This window comes from Atractosteus spatula, chromosome 26 (assembly GCF_055471065.1).
Source record: "Atractosteus spatula isolate fAtrSpa1 chromosome 26, fAtrSpa1.hap1, whole genome shotgun sequence".
Classification (NCBI taxonomy): Eukaryota; Metazoa; Chordata; class Actinopteri; order Semionotiformes; family Lepisosteidae; genus Atractosteus; species Atractosteus spatula.
In genome coordinates, this window is record NC_142731.1 from 9,588,412 (window position 1) to 9,610,263 (window position 21,852).

Below are 21,852 nucleotides of genomic sequence, written 5' to 3' on the forward strand. Positions count from 1 at the left end.
GGGAGACTGAGAGAGGAAAGAGTGAGAATCCTGCTGCGGCTGAAAATAGGCCTCCCGAAAAAAAAAAAAACATTCTCCATCAGGAGAGATCAGGGCGTTAGCAGCTCTGCTGCAGAGATCATTAGCATTTTTCTTATTCTCTGAGCTGGGGGTCCCAGCAGCACCTCTGTGCCCTCCCCTGGACTGGCACTCCGTGGAGATCCCCCACCACCACCACTGACGGACCCGCTCAGCCTCGCGGCTGTCGCTGCCGGGACGTCTGAGGTCCATCACCCCCGTAGATCCATCACCCCCGCCCTCCCTCCTCCGCCACGGCGTCCTCCAGCACAGTTGTTCATAAACAACAAAACTGCATCTGCCTGGAGCACACAGGGCTCTATTAATCACTGTGATGAGCCTACTTAGGATCCTCTTTGCACCTAATTATGCCCCTTGATTTATAGGAACTGGCCAGGGCGCTGTGGAAGTCGCTCACCCTGTTTCGTGATTTACGTAGTCCCTGGCATCGGTCCCCCGTCTCCCTCGCCCCCTTCTCCTTCCCCGCGTGCTGAACATTCTCCTGCGAGAGCTTTAACGAGACGCTGACAGGCTGGTGAAACATCCTCGCCCCTCCCTGGGCATCTGCCTGCCTGGCGCAGCCCCTGACGCCCTGACGCGTCCAGATGGAGTTCCCGGCGGAGCCCAGGGGGCAGAGGTGCCGACAGTTACCGGGGGGGGGGAGGAAAAAAAGAAAAGCCAACATATATTCAACATGCAAATGTCTAATCAATGCATTACTGTACCTTTTTTTTTTCTTTCCGCCAGGAGCTGCTCCAGGGCATCGGGAAGCACGGGGAGCGACTCGCTGCCCTCCTGGGGCTCGCAGGCCACGGCCCGGAGAGAGACAGCGACGCTCGGACCAGCCTCTGCGCGACCTGGCTTCGTCCTCGCACCCTCGGGTGAAACCAGGCCCGGCCCAGGCTGGCGCGAGCGCTGCTCTGCTCCGGACAGCGTAGCAAAGACGAGATGAGAGCTCGCGGGCTTAAGATCGGGCGTTCCCGGGGCGGTGCCGCTGGTTCAGAACAGCAACAACAAACCTGTTCTCTTCAAACAACCCCTTTAGGCAAACCTGCGCCCTCACAGACTCAAACCCAAGGTCTAAAGCTCTCCCTGGACAGGGAACACAGCGGTCCGTGTGGCAGACCTGCGGTCAGCGCTAGAAGACCCCTGCGTGTCGAATATCAGCCTCAACTTCAACTGCTCTTCCGTTCAGGAGCACAATGTCCTGGAACAGCCCTGAGAGATCTGATGGTACGAACAGCCAATGTCCAAAATGCTGGTGGACCAAGGTAAACTGAAGTTTGACTATAGGCCGTTTCAGTCACATTATATGTTTTTGCTTGTAAACAAGGAAGCCAGGTGGCTTGACCCTTCACCTCTGTCCTCTCCTGGACACAAGCGGTGAGGTAGCTCCTGATGGAACTCGGGACAACAGGGCATTAAGTCAAAAACGTCACCCGTCGCTCGGTCAAATTCTGCTCATGTAACACACCCCGTGCTCCGGCCAGCACTTTTCAAATCAAAGGAATACTCGAGGGCCAAACGCAGGGCAAATGTAATTTATTTTTGTTTTAGCTTTCAGCTGAGGACAAGGATGTAACAGGAGAAGCGGAGCTCCTGTCTGCTCTCGTTTCTCTGCAGACACTCCCCGAGCTATTTTAAACTCTCCACAGCACAACTTTCATCCAGCATGGCGGGGGGGGGGGGGGGGGGGGAGGGATTGTGCCCCTGCGCCCTCCATAATTCATACACTGGAAGCACTTAGCTTGAACACCTTTTAAATTGTAAAATTATGGATTGGAGAATGGGTGCAGGTGACCTTCCCCAGCTGTTCAGGGTGCTCTGCCTGTAATTTATAGATCCCTGGAATGTCCTAGATAAACTCAGTTTGCCAACAACTGAATTCAACTTTCGCAAAACTAGGTTATGCAAGTCATGCTTCTCATGCAGGGGTTTGTGCAGCTCTCCGTTCTGCTCCCCTGTCTTTTTTCCAGTTTGGAATGTTTCTGCGAGCAGGAATGAAGACTATGGCACGTCGTACTTGTGAATCAAAATGAAACAAATGCGGACTTTTGTTTGCTTGGTTATAACGGAACGGTGATCGCGTGCTTCTAGGATGTGCCATAACCCCAAGGAAACTGGGAAAAGCTGCTCAGTGGAGAAAAGGACAGCAACATCACACACAGGGCCCCCCGCCAGACTCTACCATGGTATCTGCCAGAGGGAAGTCTGGGAAGGAATCTGATCCCTGAGTCATGCTCTGTGTTTACCCTCCTCAAGAGCAGCATCTGTTTCGGGAGCTCAACTTTGTTTATCGACTTGCCTCTGACCTCAGCAATAACTCAACACAAATTGGGCTATCTGTTAGCCGGGCTCCGGAGAACAGCCACAGAGGAGGTGTTGATAGTCTCCCATTCCCTGGGCTCGGCCCATACTTCATCATCACAGCGGCCGCTCAGCGCGATGTCCTGGACGTTCTGCCCCCCCCCCCCAGTCTGCTGGAACGGAGTGCAGCTCACCCTGACAGGGACCCCGGCGCAGCCTGGCACTGAACACTTTGCCTGTGAGTGACCGAGCACAGCGGCCAGCCCACGCCGGCTCTGAGCCCTGGGCTACAGGCGCCAACGACAGCTCCAGTAGCAGAGGGGAGTCCCGCTGCGTGCCAGCCGGGATGGAGCGGCTGGGGGGGGCTCACCCACAAGCACAGAGTGGGAAGGGGCACACTGATCCAGGGCTGGATTCTGGTGTTCGTCAGCCCTCTGCACTTTCACTCTGAAATGTGCAAAAAGAGGGGTCGACGCCCGTTGAATGACAATTGACATGATGCACTTTAAACTCTTCTAGTGCCAAAACCACATGATTGATGGAGCGAGTCCAGTGACCATCACTTCGAGACTTCTAGTTTCTAGAGCAGCCGCTAGGGAGTGTATGATTATTGACTTGGAGCGCCTAGAGTCGATTGCAAGCCTGTTGTTTCAGCTCTTTTTTTTGTTAGTCACTGGTGTTTCCCTCCTTCGTAGGCCCCAGGCACTGTGCCTTCACTGCCTAATGGGAAATCCGGCACTGCAATGATCCCTCTGATGGACTTTCCTCTTCTTGGCGTTTCACACCTGGGAACGGGCTGACTGGGAGGCTCCCCTGTGATCGCATGTGAAAGGGTGAGGCGGACATCATCGCAGGGATGAGAGGTCAGAGCCCGGAGCTGGTTCCCCTGTGTCCTTATCTGACCGCAGGGAGAGGGGCTCTGACCACAGCTCTGCCCCAGCTCACACGTCCACACCGCGCTGGAACTGGACGCTTTCTCCTTTAATGGTGCCCATCCACACTTGAGATGGAAAAGCAGCTGTGAGGCTCAGCTGGTAGGTGCCCTCTTCTGTGGCATGCTGCAATAGTTAGGTCCTTTAAGAATCATTTCTGGGAGCAAAACTTCTCATTCCAGCACCACAGCTCTCTGAGATCAGCAGATATTGCTGCTCTGGGGTCAGTCCAGACACAGTCCAGTCCTGATACATTCCAGGGCTTCAGACACTGTCCTGCACTGATAGGCTAAAGGAACTGAAACTCTTTCATCTTCAATGAAAAGGTCTAGGAGGGGACCTGACACCAGTATTCAAGAAGGCCTGAAAAGTCAGCTGAGCAGAGATCTTGCTGATAAACAGTGAAACGCGAAGTGGAGTGGAAACTGCATGGCAGTGCATTTAAAAGAGAGAACAGGTGGCTTCTTCACCCAAAGGGAACAAGCTACCCAGCCATGTTGCTGAAGCTGATACCCCGATACCCTCCTCCGAAGGGCTAGATGGTGGGAAAGACCTCCTCCTATTCACAGCCTGTATCATGTTGTTAAGAAGCACATTCAGCCTGTGACAGCCGCTGCTGGAGAAGAGGCTGGGGTCTTTTCTGTTTTTGTTCCATGTGGTGTTCACTCTCATCCGCCCACACGCGCGTGTGCTTCAAACTCCACTGTTGGTCAGTGAACACTGGCGCTACCACAGCCACCTTCAAGACAGAATTCTTCACACTGGGCGGCCAAACCACCCAAACGCGTCTCAGAACGAGGCTCAGCTGCTGCAGGGATGCGTCTGAGGCTCAGACTTGAGGCTAAAAGCACAAGAAAGGTTCTGGCTGAGAGGAGGTCATCTGGTCCATCCTGGTGGTTGGGATCTTGGTGGCGTTGCGGTCCGTGGATCTTGAAAGATCCGACGAATTTGGCTTCCACAGTTTGGCGGCGCCGTATGTGATATGTTTCCCATCCAGACATCTAGAAGTTTACCCACAAGGAACCGTGTGCAAGAATGAAGCAAATATGCTTGGTAAATGATCTCTTTGCGTGCACCGTTATCATCTTCGAGGATATGAGATCACACCACTGTGTGATCTAAGTATCTGTCCTGATGGATTTGAAAATCAGACGCTGCACTAAGGCCTGAGTTCTACGAGGAGGGAATTAGCATTTTAACTCCCTGCTCAGGAAAATCTGTGACTGCAGCAAGGCAGGTTATTAATACACACAAGTGAACAGTCTTTTGTTTTTTTCTCTCCTTCCAGCCGCAGGAGGAAACTACACCTTTAATAAACAGGGCTGCTGAGCTCTTTCTCTGGAAGAGCTCGCCCTGTGTAATGGCACTGTTAATTCAGTCGAGGCAGGCTTCACACTTCCCGGGGAAGCAGATGTTGGCTGATTAGGGGGATGGCAGTGATGAAAAGAAGAGAAGATAGGCCCTGATGCTCCGTGGGCTCCGGCAGGCGAGGCAGCAGCTGGCCCAGAACATTTTCACCAGACTGCAGCCTTTAGATTGTCAGGAAAATATCACCCCCCCCCCCCCCATCACTAGTGAAACATCACCAGACCTGGAGCAGACAGTGCTACAGGGCTAGAGCACCGCTGCACACTACAGCAGGAGACCAAAACAGGGCAAACATGAAACTCAAAGCCTTTCAAATGCAGCAGAGCAAGACAGACACCGCCATGTGACTGCAGGCTCATAGCAGGCAGCAGGGGAGTACTGGGAGAAGAACACCTTTCATGCATAGACCCAGTGAAGGCCATGCAGCCAGTTCCCCTGGGAGGAATATCAGGAGCTCACAGCCATACGAGAGCATGTTGCCTTTCTGGGTGAACTTTTTCTAACCTTAGGATGTGCGCAGTCGTTCTCTGCTGCTGTGCTTTTCCTATGTAAAGTACTTTTATAATACCTTGCTTTCACCTTATTTTCCTGCATTCTGTGTGTTGATGGTGATTCGATGAGACCGATCAGGCTGCGGAGAGCTCTCTACCACACGGTGCTGTGTTGGGATGTGACTCGCTTGGCCCAAAAGGAATCTCAGTCCACTTTCCCCTTCCATGTGGGACTCTCAGCCTGTCACAAACGTCAGTCTGCAGACACCTAACATGCGCTGTGTTACACGAAGGGAAATGGCCTCCTTCTCTCACTGCTCCATGGCTGCCAGCAGGCTCTGAGCTCCAGGGCGTGTCTTTCTTACTCACCCTGCTGCGAGAGAGCCGTCCCTTCTACCCACTAGTGTCATGGAATTCCAGGAGGCCTTTCCAGGATTCTGGAGTTTTCGGGGAAAATAAAAAACCCCAACCCAGTTCCTTCCTGCCAGCCGGCGGTCCGTGCCAGCGCCGAGGAGACAGCCAGGAGAGCGAGAGAGAGGTGGGAGCTCCAGCCAGCCGGAGCCTGGCACTGCTGGTGCCAACTCCGCCACCCTGACTGCCCCGGTCCCCCCTGGCACTGCTCCTGCGTGCCCAGACACCCGGCTCACACTCCTCCACCCTGCCAGCCCGCAAGGGGCACGAGCTTCACAGAAGAGAGGTGCAGAGACACAGACAAACTGGTCCGAGCTCTCTGATGCCCGCTCGCCAGTGGAATGACACACATGGTATCTCCCCCCCAACCAGCTCCCCGCCCTCCTTCTGAACTCCGGCAGAGGGGAAAAGGGAGTGCACTTTGTGTAACGTGGCTGTCTGTCTCTCTCTCTCTCCCCGTGAGAGCTGCCTGGTGTCGGGTTTCAGCTAGAACTACAATCGGAGAGCGCTCATTGTTTATTGATACCGATAGCTATGAGAAAACTGACAGCTCATGCAGATATATTTCAACACTTCATGCATCACTGGAGGCTGCCTGTGCCAGGCAGAGTCTCTGTTTATACACGCGGTATAATACAGGGAAGGGGGGGGGGGGGCAAAGACAGAGGGGGTGAGAGAGGGAGAAACAGGAAGAACCGAAGACATGGGGGGGTTGGGGGGGGCAGCGATAAACGCTGATGTCATCGGGAGAAGATGGAGAAGCATGGGGAGAGAGGTCAGCCTGTGTGCGCGAGAGATCTTGCCTGTGATGCCCTGGCTTCTTAAATCCAGCTCCTGCAGCGCTGAGCCAGCTGGGCAGCGGTGTCCACCACACAGCAAGGCAAAGTCCAGGAGGCCTGCGTGAAACGAAGGGGGAAGATCACGCGTTTTCCTCCGCCGGCACTGGCCTGATAAACCTCTCGCTTCTGCCGAAAGGAAAGCCCACCATCAAGTAGAGAACTAGCCGAAGTTTTAATTTAACCCACCACACTGCCTGGCATCATCAGGACGTGTCTGAGTGCAGTTCCCGGGGGGGGGGGTTTGGATTAAACATATGGCTTGCTGCTTTCTTCAATACCCTTCTGCTCCAGAAAAGCCAAAAGATGAACCCTTGAGCAAGCCTCCTGTTGCACCAGGAGGCTGAAGAGCACATCAGAGCTGAGCTGTCAGAGTCCTTTGCCTGGGTTTGCACTGCAGGCTCCTGACAGCTCAGCAGGCTCCGCCTGGAGGAGAGGAGTGTCCCTCTCCGAAGTCTCTGCAAGCCTGCAGGGGCCCGGCCGAGACCGGAGAACACGCAGCTCGACCGATGCCCACCTTCCTCCAGGGGCAGTTGCGAGCCGGCACCATGTGGGGGCTCCTGGTCCCAGTCAGCAGGTGACGTGGCGCGGGCGCCAGCTCAGCCCTGTCCGGTCCCTAGGGCGCTGCGTGTTTCATTAATCGCAAAGACGCACCTGCAGACTGCCCCTGTCCACCAGAACTGTGACCAGACAAAAGAACCAGTGGGTCACTGGCACCCCCTGCCTAGACCGTCCGTTTCACACAGTGCCCGCGGCTTAATCATTACACCCACAGGCCCCCGCTTCAGCGGGGCTAAATGCTGCCAGGTGACAGGCTCTGGAAATGATGATGGATTAACCCTTCCAGTCCACTTGCCCAGTAACCACACAGCCTCTTAAGAGCAAACTCATCGAGAGCTTCCTGTCTGCCTGCCCTCTCATCTGTCAGGAAATCCTCCCTCCTTCAGACACTGTCTGTCAGGGATGCAAAGAGGTGCATTTAAACTCAATTCTTCTTTTAAAGAATGATTTTCAGTAAATATTGAAGAGCGTAAGGAAGATCTGACAAAAGGAGACTTATAATTTCCATCTTGCTGGATTACTCTCATTTCTGACTTGCTGATACTAGAGCCCAGCAAAGCTATTTCTTCAACGGGCCTATGTGATCTTTGTTCCACACATTCACCACTCTTGGTGTAAAGAGTTGCTCTCTTTCTCTTGCCTTAGTCTCAGTAATACAATGCAATGCTCCATACGCAAGAGTCCAACTCCAAGTGTTCCTTCAGAGTTTCAGCCAGACAAGAGTCACGTGAACAAAGGTGAAATCCTTTCAGAGCTCAAACATACTGCACCTTTAAACAATCTGACAATCACTTTTTTACTCGACTGCAGACAGGTTAAGTCAACTGTAGAACATTAGAAAATAAAAGAGCTGTTTCTCTTTGTGTGCCAAGCTCTTTATGATTGAAGTGTTTAAAACCCTCTGCCTATGGAATGGTGAGATATACACTCCAGGAGTGGGTATAAGCACTTGAAGTACATACTGCTCCCTGAGTGAGTTTATTTTAGCATAATGTAGTTCTTTCAAACACATCATTAAAGCATTTGGCCACGGAATTTGGTTTGCAAATGTAACGAAGACTCGCACCAGTACAATGGCCGATGGCTGATGGGAAAACCAGTTCAAGAGCTGAGAGCAAGGACTTCTTGGAAAGGGAAGGGTGTTGATAATAATTAACGAAGGCAGTTCTTCTGGCTCCGCAAGACACTTCAAATGCCAACAAGCCCCATTAGGATTCTTGTGTACTTACTCACATTGTAAAGTTTGCTTAATGTGTGCACTTTCCTGGGAACCAGTGCAGGCCTGGCCTGTTTGTCAAGGCCTCTTGACTCCCACAGGCCCCTGGTTCTCCTGATGCAGAGCTCTCCTCCTTCTGCAACAGCTGGCAGGTGCCAATAGACTTCAGACCAAAGCTGACTCACGCTGCCAGCACAAAGAAGCTGAAAAACGACAGCCCGGGTGCGAGAGTCATTTCAGGTACACTTTCAGAGCGCTCACTCTGTGTGAAGGCAGGGTTTGTACACAAAGCAGCCCCACCTCAGCTGAATGCATCGCACAGGGAGAGGACTGAACACCAACTCATCATCCGCGATGCTGATCGGCCGAGTGCAGGTGACAGAGCTCAGGGGGCTCCTGGACGCCAGCTTCCAGACCGCTTGTCAAGATCGCCAGATCGTTTCCAGTCCCCTGTCCCCTCTCAGGAAGAAGAAGGGGTGAGAGGTGGTGGAGGAGGAGAGAAACAGGTGCTCTTTCAGGGTTGGGTTTGTTGTTTGCTCTCACAACAAGACATCAAGATGCGGAGTCTCTCTGCTGAGACCGTGGCCATTGTACAAGCCTCACTCAAGCGCTCAGAGACTCAGCCCTCAGTAAACTCACCTGGGCGGGGGGGGGGTGGTGAGTTTGAGGGGTGTGCATCTGACAGCTGGAAGTGGTCTCTTTCTCTCGTGGCCATGTGCAGGGCTCCAGCCCCCCCCCCAACACACACACAGCCTGTGCTGGACTGTCACCCCCAGACAGGACAGTCCAGGTCGCCCAATCCGAGCCCCGCCTCAAGCCCCTGACCATGACAACAAGAAACACGCCGCCAGCAGGGGCAAAGTTCTCTTAAGGGCAATACTGGCACAGCTGTGCTCTCCTCCTGTCAGCACAAGATCATGGACACCTGTGAACTCTCCTTTTAATACAATACCTGGGGAGCTCCAGATCTCAGAAATCCTAGGATACGTCCTTAATGAATTCCTGGAAATCGAACCTAGCAGTCACTAATACTCCCATGACCTTTATCAGAAAGTCGGAACTGATCATCAGGTATAACCGTCCGCCTAAAAGGGGAATTTCTCCTCTGACAGGCCGAAGGAGTCTTGAACTACAGGGGGACCTGATTGAATTGTTCAAAAACCATTGACAAGCTCAGCCAGGCAGAGGTCTTCAGAGTGGACAGGGACCCAACCACAGGAAACCCTTCTTCACGCAAGAGCTTATGGGAGTCTGGAACAAGCTGCCCAGCCATATTGTTGAAGCTGATGCCCTGGTGATCTTCAAGACACAGGGGGATGAGACAGTCAGATCAATTAGCTACTAAACCACCTGACGAGCTGGGTGGACTGGTGTCATTTGTAAGCTTTCTTAAAGCTAAGAAGTAACATTCAGTTAGTGATGGGGCATTCTTTATTGCACTGCTTCTGATGAAGCAGTGCAAGAATGGCAAAAATCACACCTTTATCATTTTTGATGTTTGTTTATTTTTTTATAAGATCACTTTATTAGCCCTATACAATTTCTTGCATAAAGAATTTGTCTATTCACAGACCCCAGCTTGCTCTCCATGAGACACACAGACAGGGAGAGAAGCTTGGGGTCAGAGCACAGGGTCAGCCATTTATACGGCACCCCTGGAGCAGTTGGGGTTAAGGGCCTTGCTCAGGGGCCTAACAGAGTAGGATTCCTCTGCCGGCTGCGGGATTTGAACCAGCAACCTTCCAGCCACAGGCGCAGATTCTGAGCCACAGAGCCATCTCTGATGTTTATGAGAAGATCAAAGAAGCAGAGGGAAACGTTGTACAAATCCGATTTTGTATTAAACTGACAGGAAAACAAGTTTTGGGAGAGAGTGTCAGTCCGGGGTTTATGAATTCCAGCGACAAGGGCTGCAGTCATGTGTGACCAGGCCTCGAGGAATCCTTATCAAAAGTTTAAATAAACAGTCATGTTGGGGGGGGGAGATCTCCTGGGAATCTCCTGGAAGGTGCAACCAGGTAAATTCGGGGGGGGGGGCGTGTCACGTGTTCACTAGCGCTGTGCGGACTGGGGTTCAGCGCGCGCGCGGGGAAGTGGAACATCTGGGCTTCGTCACGCTCGTGCGCCCGGGCCAGGAATGCGCGCGCTGATAACCTTTTGCTCCGAATTCTGTCAAGGACGTGAGAAGAGACAGAACGTTTTCTTTTCTTTTCTGTTTTTCTTTGAAAAAGAATTTTAAAGAAAATAAAAAAAATACTTGGACAATGCTGTCATCCCATTCCTCTGAGCCCCACGATGCAAAGGGTGGAATGAATAACGCGCAAACCCCACCAATAGCACACTGTTTCCGCACGCACGGCTGCTCTTCCTCGTTGCTTATTGTTACGACCTCTTCCAGGCTACTGAAAAAGTAAATATTTAAATGTTCGATTATTATTCGTTGGGATGAGAATAAATATTGAATGTTATAAGACAGATGAAATACACATTTGGGCATAAGGAGCAAAACTGAGAATTCACGGCTGATATTAATCTAATCGCCGCTCTAACACCAATATGTCAGGTCAGCCGGCGCAGGTAAGCGCACACGCGTACAATTTCTCTCGAAAACAAGTGTTGCAGTGTTACATTTGAACAGTTTCGGAAACATTTATGTTAGACTTGCTTTGGCCTGCAAATTCCAACTTGACTTGGAACTTGCTGAGGCTTTTTGGATCAACGCGAGCGTGGGTTGAAAACACCGGCGATAGCTGACTTCACCCTATAAACGTGCAATTAACGAGCAGGAGTTCCCGTTTCGAGCTTAGAGGCGTCAATCAATAAAACCACAACACACTTGTCTCAGGTAATTGAATTGAATAATCATTTGGGATATTCGTCCAGGAAGGCCTCAGTTAATGTAATGTTTCAAAACGCGTAAGGTTTTGAAATGTGAGCTACCCTTTAGCCTGTAAAATTAAATATATCCGAGAGGCTTGTGTAGGCATAGGGGTGTTAATACACCAGGCCAGACAGAAACCACTGAGATAGCATGAAGTTTTATCCTCATTTCAAAATGGTTTTGAAGTGTCCCTCGTGCTTTTCCTGGATGTCTATAGACTATAGAATTCCGTGAATTATCAGAATTGTACATTTTTCGGCAGAACACGGCTTTTGGAAACATAAAAGCTCAAAAATTTAGTATGCCGTTTCATCTATGAATTATTAATATAATCTGAACAGAAAAGTCCTTGAAACGAATAAAACAAAATGTCGAAATACGTCTAGTCGTGAAATAAAAAGTAGCATGATTTTAAAATATATTCGATGATAACAACAATGAAATAATAATAGAAACATATTTCGTACAATAGGATTATTTTATGACAAAGATTTCTATTTAGTAATTATTTACATTGCATCTTCAAGTCGTGGCTCAATTTCTGCTGGGAAAATATGGGCTAAAAAAATTACACAATTCAATATGACTGAACACCGGACTCATACTGCCGGTTCAGGAAAACATAGAAACATAAAGCTAAATTTTAGCATTAAGTGCCATTCTTCGTGCCGCAGTGACTGTAGGTATGATCTGTAAATGAAAATTACACTTAGGGAATCGAACAAAAGCGAAAGACGGGATGATTTTGATCGTTTATTGAAATCGAAGTAGCCCCATTGCTTGCGCTCATGTTTATGTAAGACTGGGCGTGGTCAGATAAGACAGGGGGCGTGTCTATATCTCCCCTGCTTAACGCCCCGATCATCAAATGTCGGAAACGCTGATTACTCCGAAACCCGCAGGTATCCCCCGATTTTACATTCACAATGATTCATTCTGATCTGGTAACCTTTTAACAAGAGGCGATGTCACGACAGTTAATTTAGCGTCTTTAAAACCAGCCTCTGTTTGATCGCTGTCATACAGTATAGGTGTTACGGCAGTCAGCTCTAAAACAACGAAAACCCTATTCTTATTTTTTCCTGTTTTGTCGTTTTATTGAAACGAATGGATCGCTTTTCATTCTTTGTCTTTTCTTACTTGTAACGAATAACGCGAAATGGCGACATTGTTTCAATGACGATTAAATTAGATTAACCTTTCTACAAAGTGTGTCTTTTTTGTTATCAACAGCGAAAGTAGAAATTGGTATAACCAGTGGAGGCCAATTAATGTAAACGACTTATTCAATTAACATATCAAGGTAATAAACTAAATGACTCCTACTATTTAATTTATTTCTTGATTGATTCATTAGCATTATGATCTGTATTGTTGACATGAGGCCAGTTGGCACAGAGTTTCTGTTGTTGGGACAGTGAGATGAATGACACTCAAGAAACTGAAAACACACATAACACCACTACTACTGCTACTATCACTAATAATAACGAAAAATGAAATGTTACAAATGAGAGAATGCCATTCGATCCAATAATACAATTTCTGTCCGAGAATAATGCGAATTTAATATGGTTACAATTAATTAAGGGGTGTGCACACTTTTAAGGCAAAAAAGAAAGATCTTGCAGTCCATCACAACAGAAAAACAAAATCACAGCACAACAACACGTTTCGTATATACGTTAGACATAATTAATTTCTACTAAAAAAAATATGTATGAGATCGCGATAAATCCTGATGAATCCAGGACTGGTTGAAATGTATATAATTTTTTTTTGTGTTTGGACCCGTTTTACCTCCTTATAAATACAATCAAATCGAAGTTTATGCACGGAAACGCCTCTTAAATGAAACAGAAACTGATCAGGAGTCGCGTAGGTTGAACTAAAGAGACCAGAGACCAAAAAACAAAAACAAAACAGAAATCTATAATCGAGGATCTCATCAACATTCAGACGGAGTTAATGACACTGGCCGAGTGTTTTCTTTAATGTTATACCTGCTCCCTGGAAGTCATCTTTCATTGACACGAATCACTGGCGTACTCGCAATGCATAATACTCATTGTGGTGATTTATTTTATTAAGGGCCAGCTATTAAGCTAATTCTATCTCATTACACGATGATAATGTTTTACAGGACGGGGAAGGCGGTGGAGTCGGTGGAGTTGTGCGCCCGTGGTGAAACCCAACACCTATCGTGGGTGTTCAATAAGCGGCCATTACCTGTTCATTTATTCAGGGAAGAGCTGAACTTTGACCTTTGGGCATTCCAGCGGCCTCCGGTTTGTTAGGAACGTTTGAAAATACAGTTGTGGGCATGATTATTGCATTGCACAAACAAGAACAAGACAGGCAGAGGAGAGAGAGAGGCGCCTCAGACGATGCCCCAGCTCCAGCCTGAGAGAGCGAGACCTGCGGATGACCCCTCCCCCCCCCCCCCAAGATGGAAGCTCATCTCGGCTTCTCCTGACAATTTGACCCATGTCTTTCGTGAATTAATTTCAGGCTGAACTTTCGGTGAACCTGGGCCTAAGGGAAGGACCGCTGGCCGAGCGAGGCTCTTTGAGGCGAGCTCTGGGCAAACCGATCGGGCTGTGTAAATATTGAAGCAGTCCATCAGAGGACAGGGGCTGAAACCCAGCTGTCAAGCCCGTGTAAACTTTTAAGTAGAGGCGAGGCCGCGAGAGAGAGCATGAAAAGTTTGGCAAACCCGTTTCCTCAATGGCAAAATCCCCCCCCCCCCAATACCCCGCCGACACACACACCCCCAGTTCGCCCAGCCGCTGCTGAGCCGCGCTCAACCCCCCCAGCGGCTGTCTGAGAGACGCAAGAGCGCGGAGGTGGGGAAGAGGAGAATTAAAACGTTAGCGAGCAGGAAAATTGAAGCAGGCCTCGTTGTACCTGATAACCGTTAAACAAACGACGCGTTAGCCGGGTTCAAGCGCGGACCGAGGCGTGCAGCTGGGCGGGCCGGGTGAGGCAGGAGACGGAGATTCCTCGGGGGTGAACTGCTCTCCTGCTTCTCTTTTTTACGTCCATAATTCATCTCAAGTTCAGGAGGCTAAAGGCGCTGAGAAGTTTTTTTTTGAGACCCAAAAGGAACTCAATCAGTTAAATAAACACGCGAATTACCAGCGATAATACGAGAGGCGCATAAAAGACATTGACAACAATAATAGGAACAATTGTACTGCTAAATCATTCATTGGCAATAGTTGTTTTTTTGCATTAATGGATTAATGATTGTTTTTCTACACATTTATTAGTGTAAAAATGAGGTGAGTCATGAAAGTCACACCAGAAAGAGCTTCAACTAAGCCACGAGGTTAAAAGACACCCTTGAATCTTCTGTCTGAGACGGAAACCACAACAATTAAATGAAATAAATCCACACTTTTAGTTTGGGTTGGAAATACAGCAAAATTCAAACCTGGACACAAGGAAGTGACCGAAAACCCACATTCTCTCTTAAACTAAAACTGGTTATCAAGAATTTTCTTTGACTTTTTCCGTGTCGATCGTAAACTTGAAAGACACTATTGGTTGGAGTCGATGAAGGCTGCAACACATCCAAATAAATACACAGCCTATCGCCAAAAAGTCTGGGGGCACCACTCCTGTCTCTCTGTTTCAACTCAAATCACTAGACAGGTTTTTTTTTTTTCCTACAGGGAATGTTCAGATAAAATTCCAAAAGTATAATCGCATAAAAAGCAACTGTATTGTGATAAATCTACGCCAGCGTTATCTCTAGAGCGATTTCCAAATTTAGGACTCCCCGAAAAAAACCCCGAAAAAATATGCATAAGAACTGACGCGAACGGGCTTTGAGAGTCTCCGAGCAGAAGCTGGCCGAGACGCCGAGCTCTTGCGCTCTTTAGCCAAAGAGGTCTAAGCGACATGACTTCTTTGTAGGACAGGAAGAAGAAGCAGGGACTGAAGATCCCTCACCCGCCACGGAGACACTGCCGGGCCAGATCAAAGGACGTCCCGGAGAGAAGACAAACGCCCGGCCGGCAACACAGGAATGAAGAGCAACTGCTCCTAACAGATGGTCACAAGCACGACACCTTCCCAAAATCTCACTCAAGGCACCCTGGCAGCCGCCTCCAGCCCCTCTCATGTCATGTTGAATTATGTTTACGTGGAGCAGGCGCGGGAGAAGCGGCGACCACACCACAACACGAAGTTTGGAAGTTACTTGTGGAAGCGTAGCTTCTGTCCCCGACTTCATGTTTCGGGTCTATAGAACCCTGTAGGGCAGACGTCACACAAGTTATGCCTTCCATTTAAACTGAGCTCACGTCAATACTCTGCGACCTTGTCGGCTTCCTCTCACAGAGCCATTCAAAGCTAGAGGAAACAATAAGTAGGTAACAATGTAGGTGGTTTTAGTCATCTGCCCCCCCAGTCCAGCAAGTCCCCAATTTCTAAAAGAAATTTAAAAAACGAAAATCTCTGTTTTCTGAAGGAAGAACAATCGCTTTCTTTCGGGGGCCTGATATACTCACTATAGGTATAGACCTATATAGACACTGCACTATTAGTGTGCAAACGAACATGTAAGATATCTGTTGACAGAAACGAACGCACTTTGAACTTCAGCAATCGCCCAGTACATAAAAACCACACACATTTTTAAGTAGGTTTTGTATAGAACACGTATGTTGTTTTTAAAACTTTCCATTCACACACCACTTCATTGGTTTGGCCTATTTTATTCTTAGGTTCTGTGTTAAGGTGTACATGTAGCAATATACTGTGTAATATTAGGATGTATTATTACTTTAGAACTGATGCATCAATGCATGTTGCATGACTTGGTCACTAAGCGACAGTCCCACAATTTGGTTTCAGTTTGTCGCAACCGATCGGTCTCGTCTTCGTCCCGTTAGAAAACCGAACTAATCTGAAAATATTTGCACGGAAATTGACGGAATCAAGGACGTTCTGTTTTCTACGCGTCACCTGAGTATATTGTGTGCAAAAAAAACATTCTGTTGTGTGCTGGCGGCGTCACAGACACTTTGACAAGGGTTAAAGGGCTGGAAGTCAAGACTGAAAAACAAAAAAAAGAGAGAATCCAGAGTCAATTCTGTTTCTTCAGACACACATCATATCATCCTTAGCATAGGCCACATAAAGGGCTGTTTTGACTTGTATTACATGTCTACATTTTTCGGTCACTTGACACTTTATATAAAGTGAATTTACTTGAAAGGCTGTAATTGTGATTCTTCATCGTTGAATTCGGTGCCCATTATGTCCCTGTTTTTTTCAATATTAAGTACATATCATTTCAAGTAGGGGCCATGTCATTTGCAGCGGATGAAAAGCAGAAAAGCACATTTTGAAAATGAATCACAGTGAGAGGAAGAGGGGGGTGGGATGGTCACACAATAGTGTGCGGTTTAGGGCGAGGTGGTGGGCTTTACGAGACGATATCACGCCCCCCTCCCCTCATCAATTTGTAGCGTCGGTTTAAATTTTAATTTTAAAGGGACCAAAAAAAAAAATGAAGATGAAAACGCTCACAGAAGAAATGAGTAAATGTCGCCCTGCCGCCGGATACAAACGCCGGGCTAGCCGGGCGTCCTCAGCGAGACCCGGTGCCTGAATGCTCCCGCCCGGAGCCCTGTTTACGTGTTTAGAAATCCCAGGGGCGTTCTGAGGTAAAAAGGTCACAGTGAGCCATCCCGAGCGCTCTGCAACATTCCACACGTCGGCCGACACGTTTACACAGGGCCCACACGGTTGTGCTGTCGTTGGATGTGTTAGGGATGCGTGTAATAAATTCGTCGTTAGGCGACGCTGGCAAATGGGGGGTAAAGTTCGTTTTATTCGTTTAATTAAATCAATGGTTGAGGATTAACAGTGGTGTAGGATATAATTTGGCGCATATATTTTTTTCCCGAGGATCAGAGGTGACTATAGACCCACATTATTGATTACAGCCCGGGTGAAGATCGCAGCGGGGCCTCTGACCAGCAATACACCAGCTTCTTTCACACCACACAGACAAAGCTGAGAAACTGCCAGTTTATAAATTAGCAGTAGCAGGTACCCATTTGTAATAGAATCTCAGTGATTAAGCGAATAAGATATCCAGTTAGACAATGACAACTATTTAGCTAAATTATTCTAATGCGAAAAAGACAATTTCCCTCTAACATCCCGAGGCACGCAAATAACACCATGATTTATTCACCCAATAAATATTAGAAATACGGAAGGCAAGCTGGTTAAGTTGTTACTTCAAATAAACATTGCACGAACAACGAAAAAAGCATGAATCTTGAGCAAAAGGCCAGCTGTTTATTTGAGGTAGTTCCCAGTTACAGCAACGAGACAACAATATCATCGCTTCAGGATCAGTCCGGGGACACGATTGCACACAGAAGCCAGCTGATAAAACTCAGCCAGCTCGTTCACAAAAGCGGTTTGTTCCCCCCATCAGACACATCTTAGTCCAAAACCATTTCGCCTTCACACCAGACTGCAACTCCAAAAACGCCTGCTTATGCAACACAAAGGCAACACGTGTGTTACCCCTGCAAACGCGCTGTGTACGCGTTATAATCGCTCCACGCCGCTTCAGTCTTGATCTAATGTAAACGCACAAAACATGTTTATAGCTTTTCTCTCCAGTATCCGGCGTCTACGGTGTCTTGCCTAACTCACTCATTCATTAAATAAAATAAATATCATTTGGCACGAACGTGAGTGTCCCGTTTCAAGTTCTCGATTCGTATTTTAAACCGAACTTTTGTCAGCGGTGGAAACCGTGGCGTCTATTGCTTCGAAGCCTAAAGTTAACTCGTTTTTTTTTCCCTTTCAGTTTCATTTTCTTACATTATTCTTCGACAGACTAGTTTTCAAGCAGGCGTCAGAACGGCGCTCCGCGTCTCGTTTCTCACACTGACTCGGTGCCCCCGTGTTAAAAACTAAAAAAACAAACAAACAGCAAAAGATTAAAAAGCTTTTCTCAGCAAAGCCCTAAATGTAAACGAAATTTACTTTCCTCTACAAGCTCCGACCCTAATCGATTTTCCGTTACCTCCGTGTAGAAATACCCTGTTAAACCCCGTATAGTGCAAAGACAGCCTCATTTAATTTATCCCTTCTAACTTGCTTTTATAGTCGATAAGGACGTTTTCATATGTGACAATCACGACAAAAAAGAAAATTCTCATAAACCCCGTTTCAAAAAACAAAAAATACATTTTTTACCCCCCCCCCCCAAAAAAAAATCTTTAAAGACTTAAGTGTATCCCTGTATTATCATTTGCGTCAACATGCTATCGTAGGAGTTAGTTTTTCCCCACTGTAAGGAGTGTGATCGCTAAAACCTGCCGATCAGCTTCCTTGCAATGAATTCCCAGTCACGATCAAGGAGACAGTCACCCCTGAACGAGTAAAAGTGCACCCCCAAAATACATGGGTGTTAGAACCGATTCCCTGAGGTACCATAATGCTCCAAAAAGCGTGCCTTTGACTTGACTAGAACAGCACTTTGTGGCTTTGGCTGGACTGTAGAAATTGCCTTCACCGGCTTCAGTACAATTGCAAGAGCTGCTCGCTTGTTAGTGTTCTTTGCTTTGCTGTTTTCAGGGCTCCTGATGAAATTCAACATCCAAAAATACTGCTCTGCGCGCAAACAGTCTTCACTGTCGCGCCTCAAAGGGAAACTACAATTGAAATGTCTGTAAACGTCTCTTAACACATCTTAAATATATATATATCACGCACGGAATGTTCAAGTCTTCCCTCGATATTTCATTTGTGCTCAATCCTCTGAACGTAGGGGGAGATCAGGAGGCAGCCGAGCTCGGCGAAGCGTCAGGTGAGGTGGAGGCAGAGTTGTCCGACTGCTCGCCGGGCTCCCGGGAGGTGCCAGCGCCGGCGGCCGGGGCCAGGCCCTCCTTCTCCCGCTTCTTCTGCTTCATCCGGCGGTTCTGGAACCAGATCTTCACCTGCGTCTCGTTCAGCTCCAGCGTGGCGGCGATCTCCACCCGCCGGGCGCGGGTCAGGTACTTGTTGAAGTGGAACTCCTTCTCCAGCTCCGTCAGCTGCTTGGTGGTGAAGTTGGTGCGGATGGTGTTCTGCGGGCCGGCAGCTCCGTACTCGGCAACTTTAGCTGTGAGGATACAGCAGTACAGGAATATTAATCTAACAACACAGTAGTCGCACACAAACAGGCGCGATTTGCATATTAAAAACGACATTTCAAGTCATTTCAAATACAGTTGCATATCGTCACCCGAAGAAGGCTCCACAGCCGAAACGTTGTTTTCTTTTCTCTCCTCTCAGCGTGGAATAAACCTATTACTTGTTCCTGTTATTTGTGAAAACGACATTCTATATTAAAAGAGGAGGATTCTGCTCAAAAGCTGCTGCTAATCGCGCTTTATTCGTATCGCTGAAAGTTGTTTATTTGGAGGGGGTGGGGTGGGGGGGTCTGTTTTGGTCTCAGTGGTGTATAGTATCCATATCGGTTCCTTGTACGAGATAAGGTTTGGACTTCATTTATTTTCCTGTGGAGGGGGAGGGGGCCCAAGGAGCTGTTAATGTAACATACAGCCGCCACCCTTCGCATTTTCGTCAGTAAAAAAGAGTTCATTTGAGCAAAACCACTGAAAACAGTTTCAGCAGTCCGAATTTCTTCCCTCGCCATTCTGTCTGTGGTTAAGAGGTAAACGTGATTATCTCATATCATATCCGTGATACGGCACAGAAGTTCAAGAAGTCTAATCTTCACAGCCCGGGCCCCCTCGCGTTTTAACGTGTAAAAGTGAATTAACAGCGCAAGAATTTAAATCCAGACACTGTCCGACCTGCGCCCTCGGAGCATCCAGCTGTGTTGTGGGACAAGTTAAGGGTAACGCGCGCCGCGGAGCTCCTAGCGTGCGGAACAGCGGGTCAGCGCCGGCGAGACAGGCGACAACGCCACCGCGTCCAGGCGCGCCAGGGGCAGATCGGACACGACCCCGAGAAACCGGGGGCGTTAGAGGAGAGGAACAAGCCCAACAGAGTTCTGGCCAGTCTCCATTAAAGGCTCCCCCGCTCCAAACACACAGGAACACAGATATCTAGCGGGGTATTTTGGCACGTCTGCCTTGTTTTTCTCAGGCGGACTTTGAGGGGAAACCCGTCTACTGACCTGTTTTGGGTGGGTTTCTCTTCACTTTCATCCACTCGAACGTCTGCCCCGAAGAGGTCTGTTCTGCGGGGCACCTCAGCTCCTTTTCCCCTCCCTGGGTGGGGGACAGGCCGGGGTAGGAGTTCTGCAAGTACCCCCCCTGCTGCAGCTCCGGACCCGCACAGGCGGGGTGCTGGTACTGACTGCTGGGGACCGCGCTCGGGGCCCCGCAGTACCCGCCCGCCAGAGAGCCCAGGCTGGGCCCGACATTGGGAGCCGAGTAGCCCGAGGACTGGAAGTAGACTCCCTCCTGCTCGGGGCCGATGAAGAACTGGTGCCCGTACTCCTGGGTAGGCGCCTGGGAGGCGTACGCCGCGGGCCCCGTGTTTGGGTAAGGGTGCGAGTAGTTCGGGTTCTGGTGCTGATGCTGCACGGGGGCGGCGGGGGCGCCCCCTCCCACGAAAAACCGCGCGTCCCCGTGGAAGCTGTCACTTGGTGTGCCCGCGCTGGCAGGAAAAGGCGACGCGATGCCCTGATCCAGGTGTGGGTACCCTGCCTTGGGCGAGTAGGCGCTCATCCCGCGATTGCAAATCGTGTACTCTAGGAAGGAGTTCATTCTGGTACTGTCCATGAGCCAGTGATGGAGGAGGGCCCAACCTGCGCTGGCTGAGTGTGTTTTTGTTTTTAGAGGGGGGAATTCCCTGCTGCCCTGCAACCTCTCTAGGTAGTTATGTCAAACCCGTAAAAAGTTCCCTCCATGCTCGGGCTGCGGCTTCCCAAAACACATATCACCTCGCCGGCGGGTCACGTGAGCCCGGCCCGCGCCAATGGCCAGCCGCCTCGCGAGGTTTGTCAGCTCCGCGCGGTGATCCATCACGCGCCTGACATTTGCATGACAAAGACACTTCAATCAAACCCAACCCATCAATCTGATAACAACGCGCAGACGTCAAGCCTTTCTTCAAAGGGCTCTCACTGGGGCAGAAAGAAAGAACGCAGGAGAAAAAGAAAAAAAAACTCCTAAGAATTTATTCCGTAGTCTTATTTCTCTCCCCTCTCCCTCTTTTTTTTTAAAAAAGCTAAATATCCCGGGTAAATTTCAAAAGACGCTCTTCCTTCCCGACAGAAAGAAAAGATCCGGACTTGTGTCCCAGGAGGCGCCTAGCCAGGTAGCTAGGCCGACTTGTTGTGCTTTGCGAGGCAGGATATTAAACCAAACTCGAGTTCATTAGTTTACCAATTCAAACTTATTAAAAGTGCTTTCATTTTCCCCCCCACTGGCATGCCGGTGGCCTCTTCTGCACAATCCAATATCTGTTTTCGTTGGAAATCCGTTTAACACCCGAATTGCAAGTGAAGCCACCGTGTCCAAATCCGTCCTGAGTCTAGAACGGACTCCTTTAATTTAATCAATAAGCTGATCTATTACAGAAACGAGGTTAGACCGACAGCTCGCCTTCTGGCACACCAGCAGGGAAATTCAGAGACTTTGTCCCGAGAACAAGCTACTTTTATTTTGTTCGAGGTCTGTATATTAACAGAACTTTTACTCTTTTTTTTTCCGGCTTAAAAATGAAAAAAACAACAACATTTTGATAGCGGCTTTAGTTCCGTTTCGTAAAGTTATGTCAAGATAAGATTTCTTAA

General features: G+C 48.8%; 1 protein-coding gene across 1 annotated transcript; it reads right to left on the minus strand.

Annotated features, from left to right (window-relative positions):
- Positions 1-18,877: 18,877 nt before the first annotated feature.
- hoxb1a (homeobox B1a) lies at positions 18,878-20,836 on the minus strand. Its single transcript, XM_088906335.1, has 2 exons — positions 20,227-20,836; positions 18,878-19,203 (listed from the first exon to the last, which is right to left on the minus strand). Exons 1-2 carry the CDS (start codon positions 20,834-20,836, stop codon positions 18,878-18,880), a joined length of 936 nt encoding a protein of 311 aa, XP_088762461.1.
- Positions 20,837-21,852: the final 1,016 nt, after the last annotated feature.

What these genes read in the sequence shown, in the direction of transcription:
- hoxb1a (XM_088906335.1), bottom strand. Translation starts at nt 20,836, where the DNA reads ATGGACAGTACCAGAATGAACTCCTTCCTAGAGTACACGATTTGCAAT. An exon ending in GAGAAACCCACCCAAAACAG is followed by an intron (nt 19,204 to 20,226) that starts GTCAGTAGACGG and finishes GTATCCTCACAG; the next exon opens with CTAAAGTTGCCGAGTACGGA.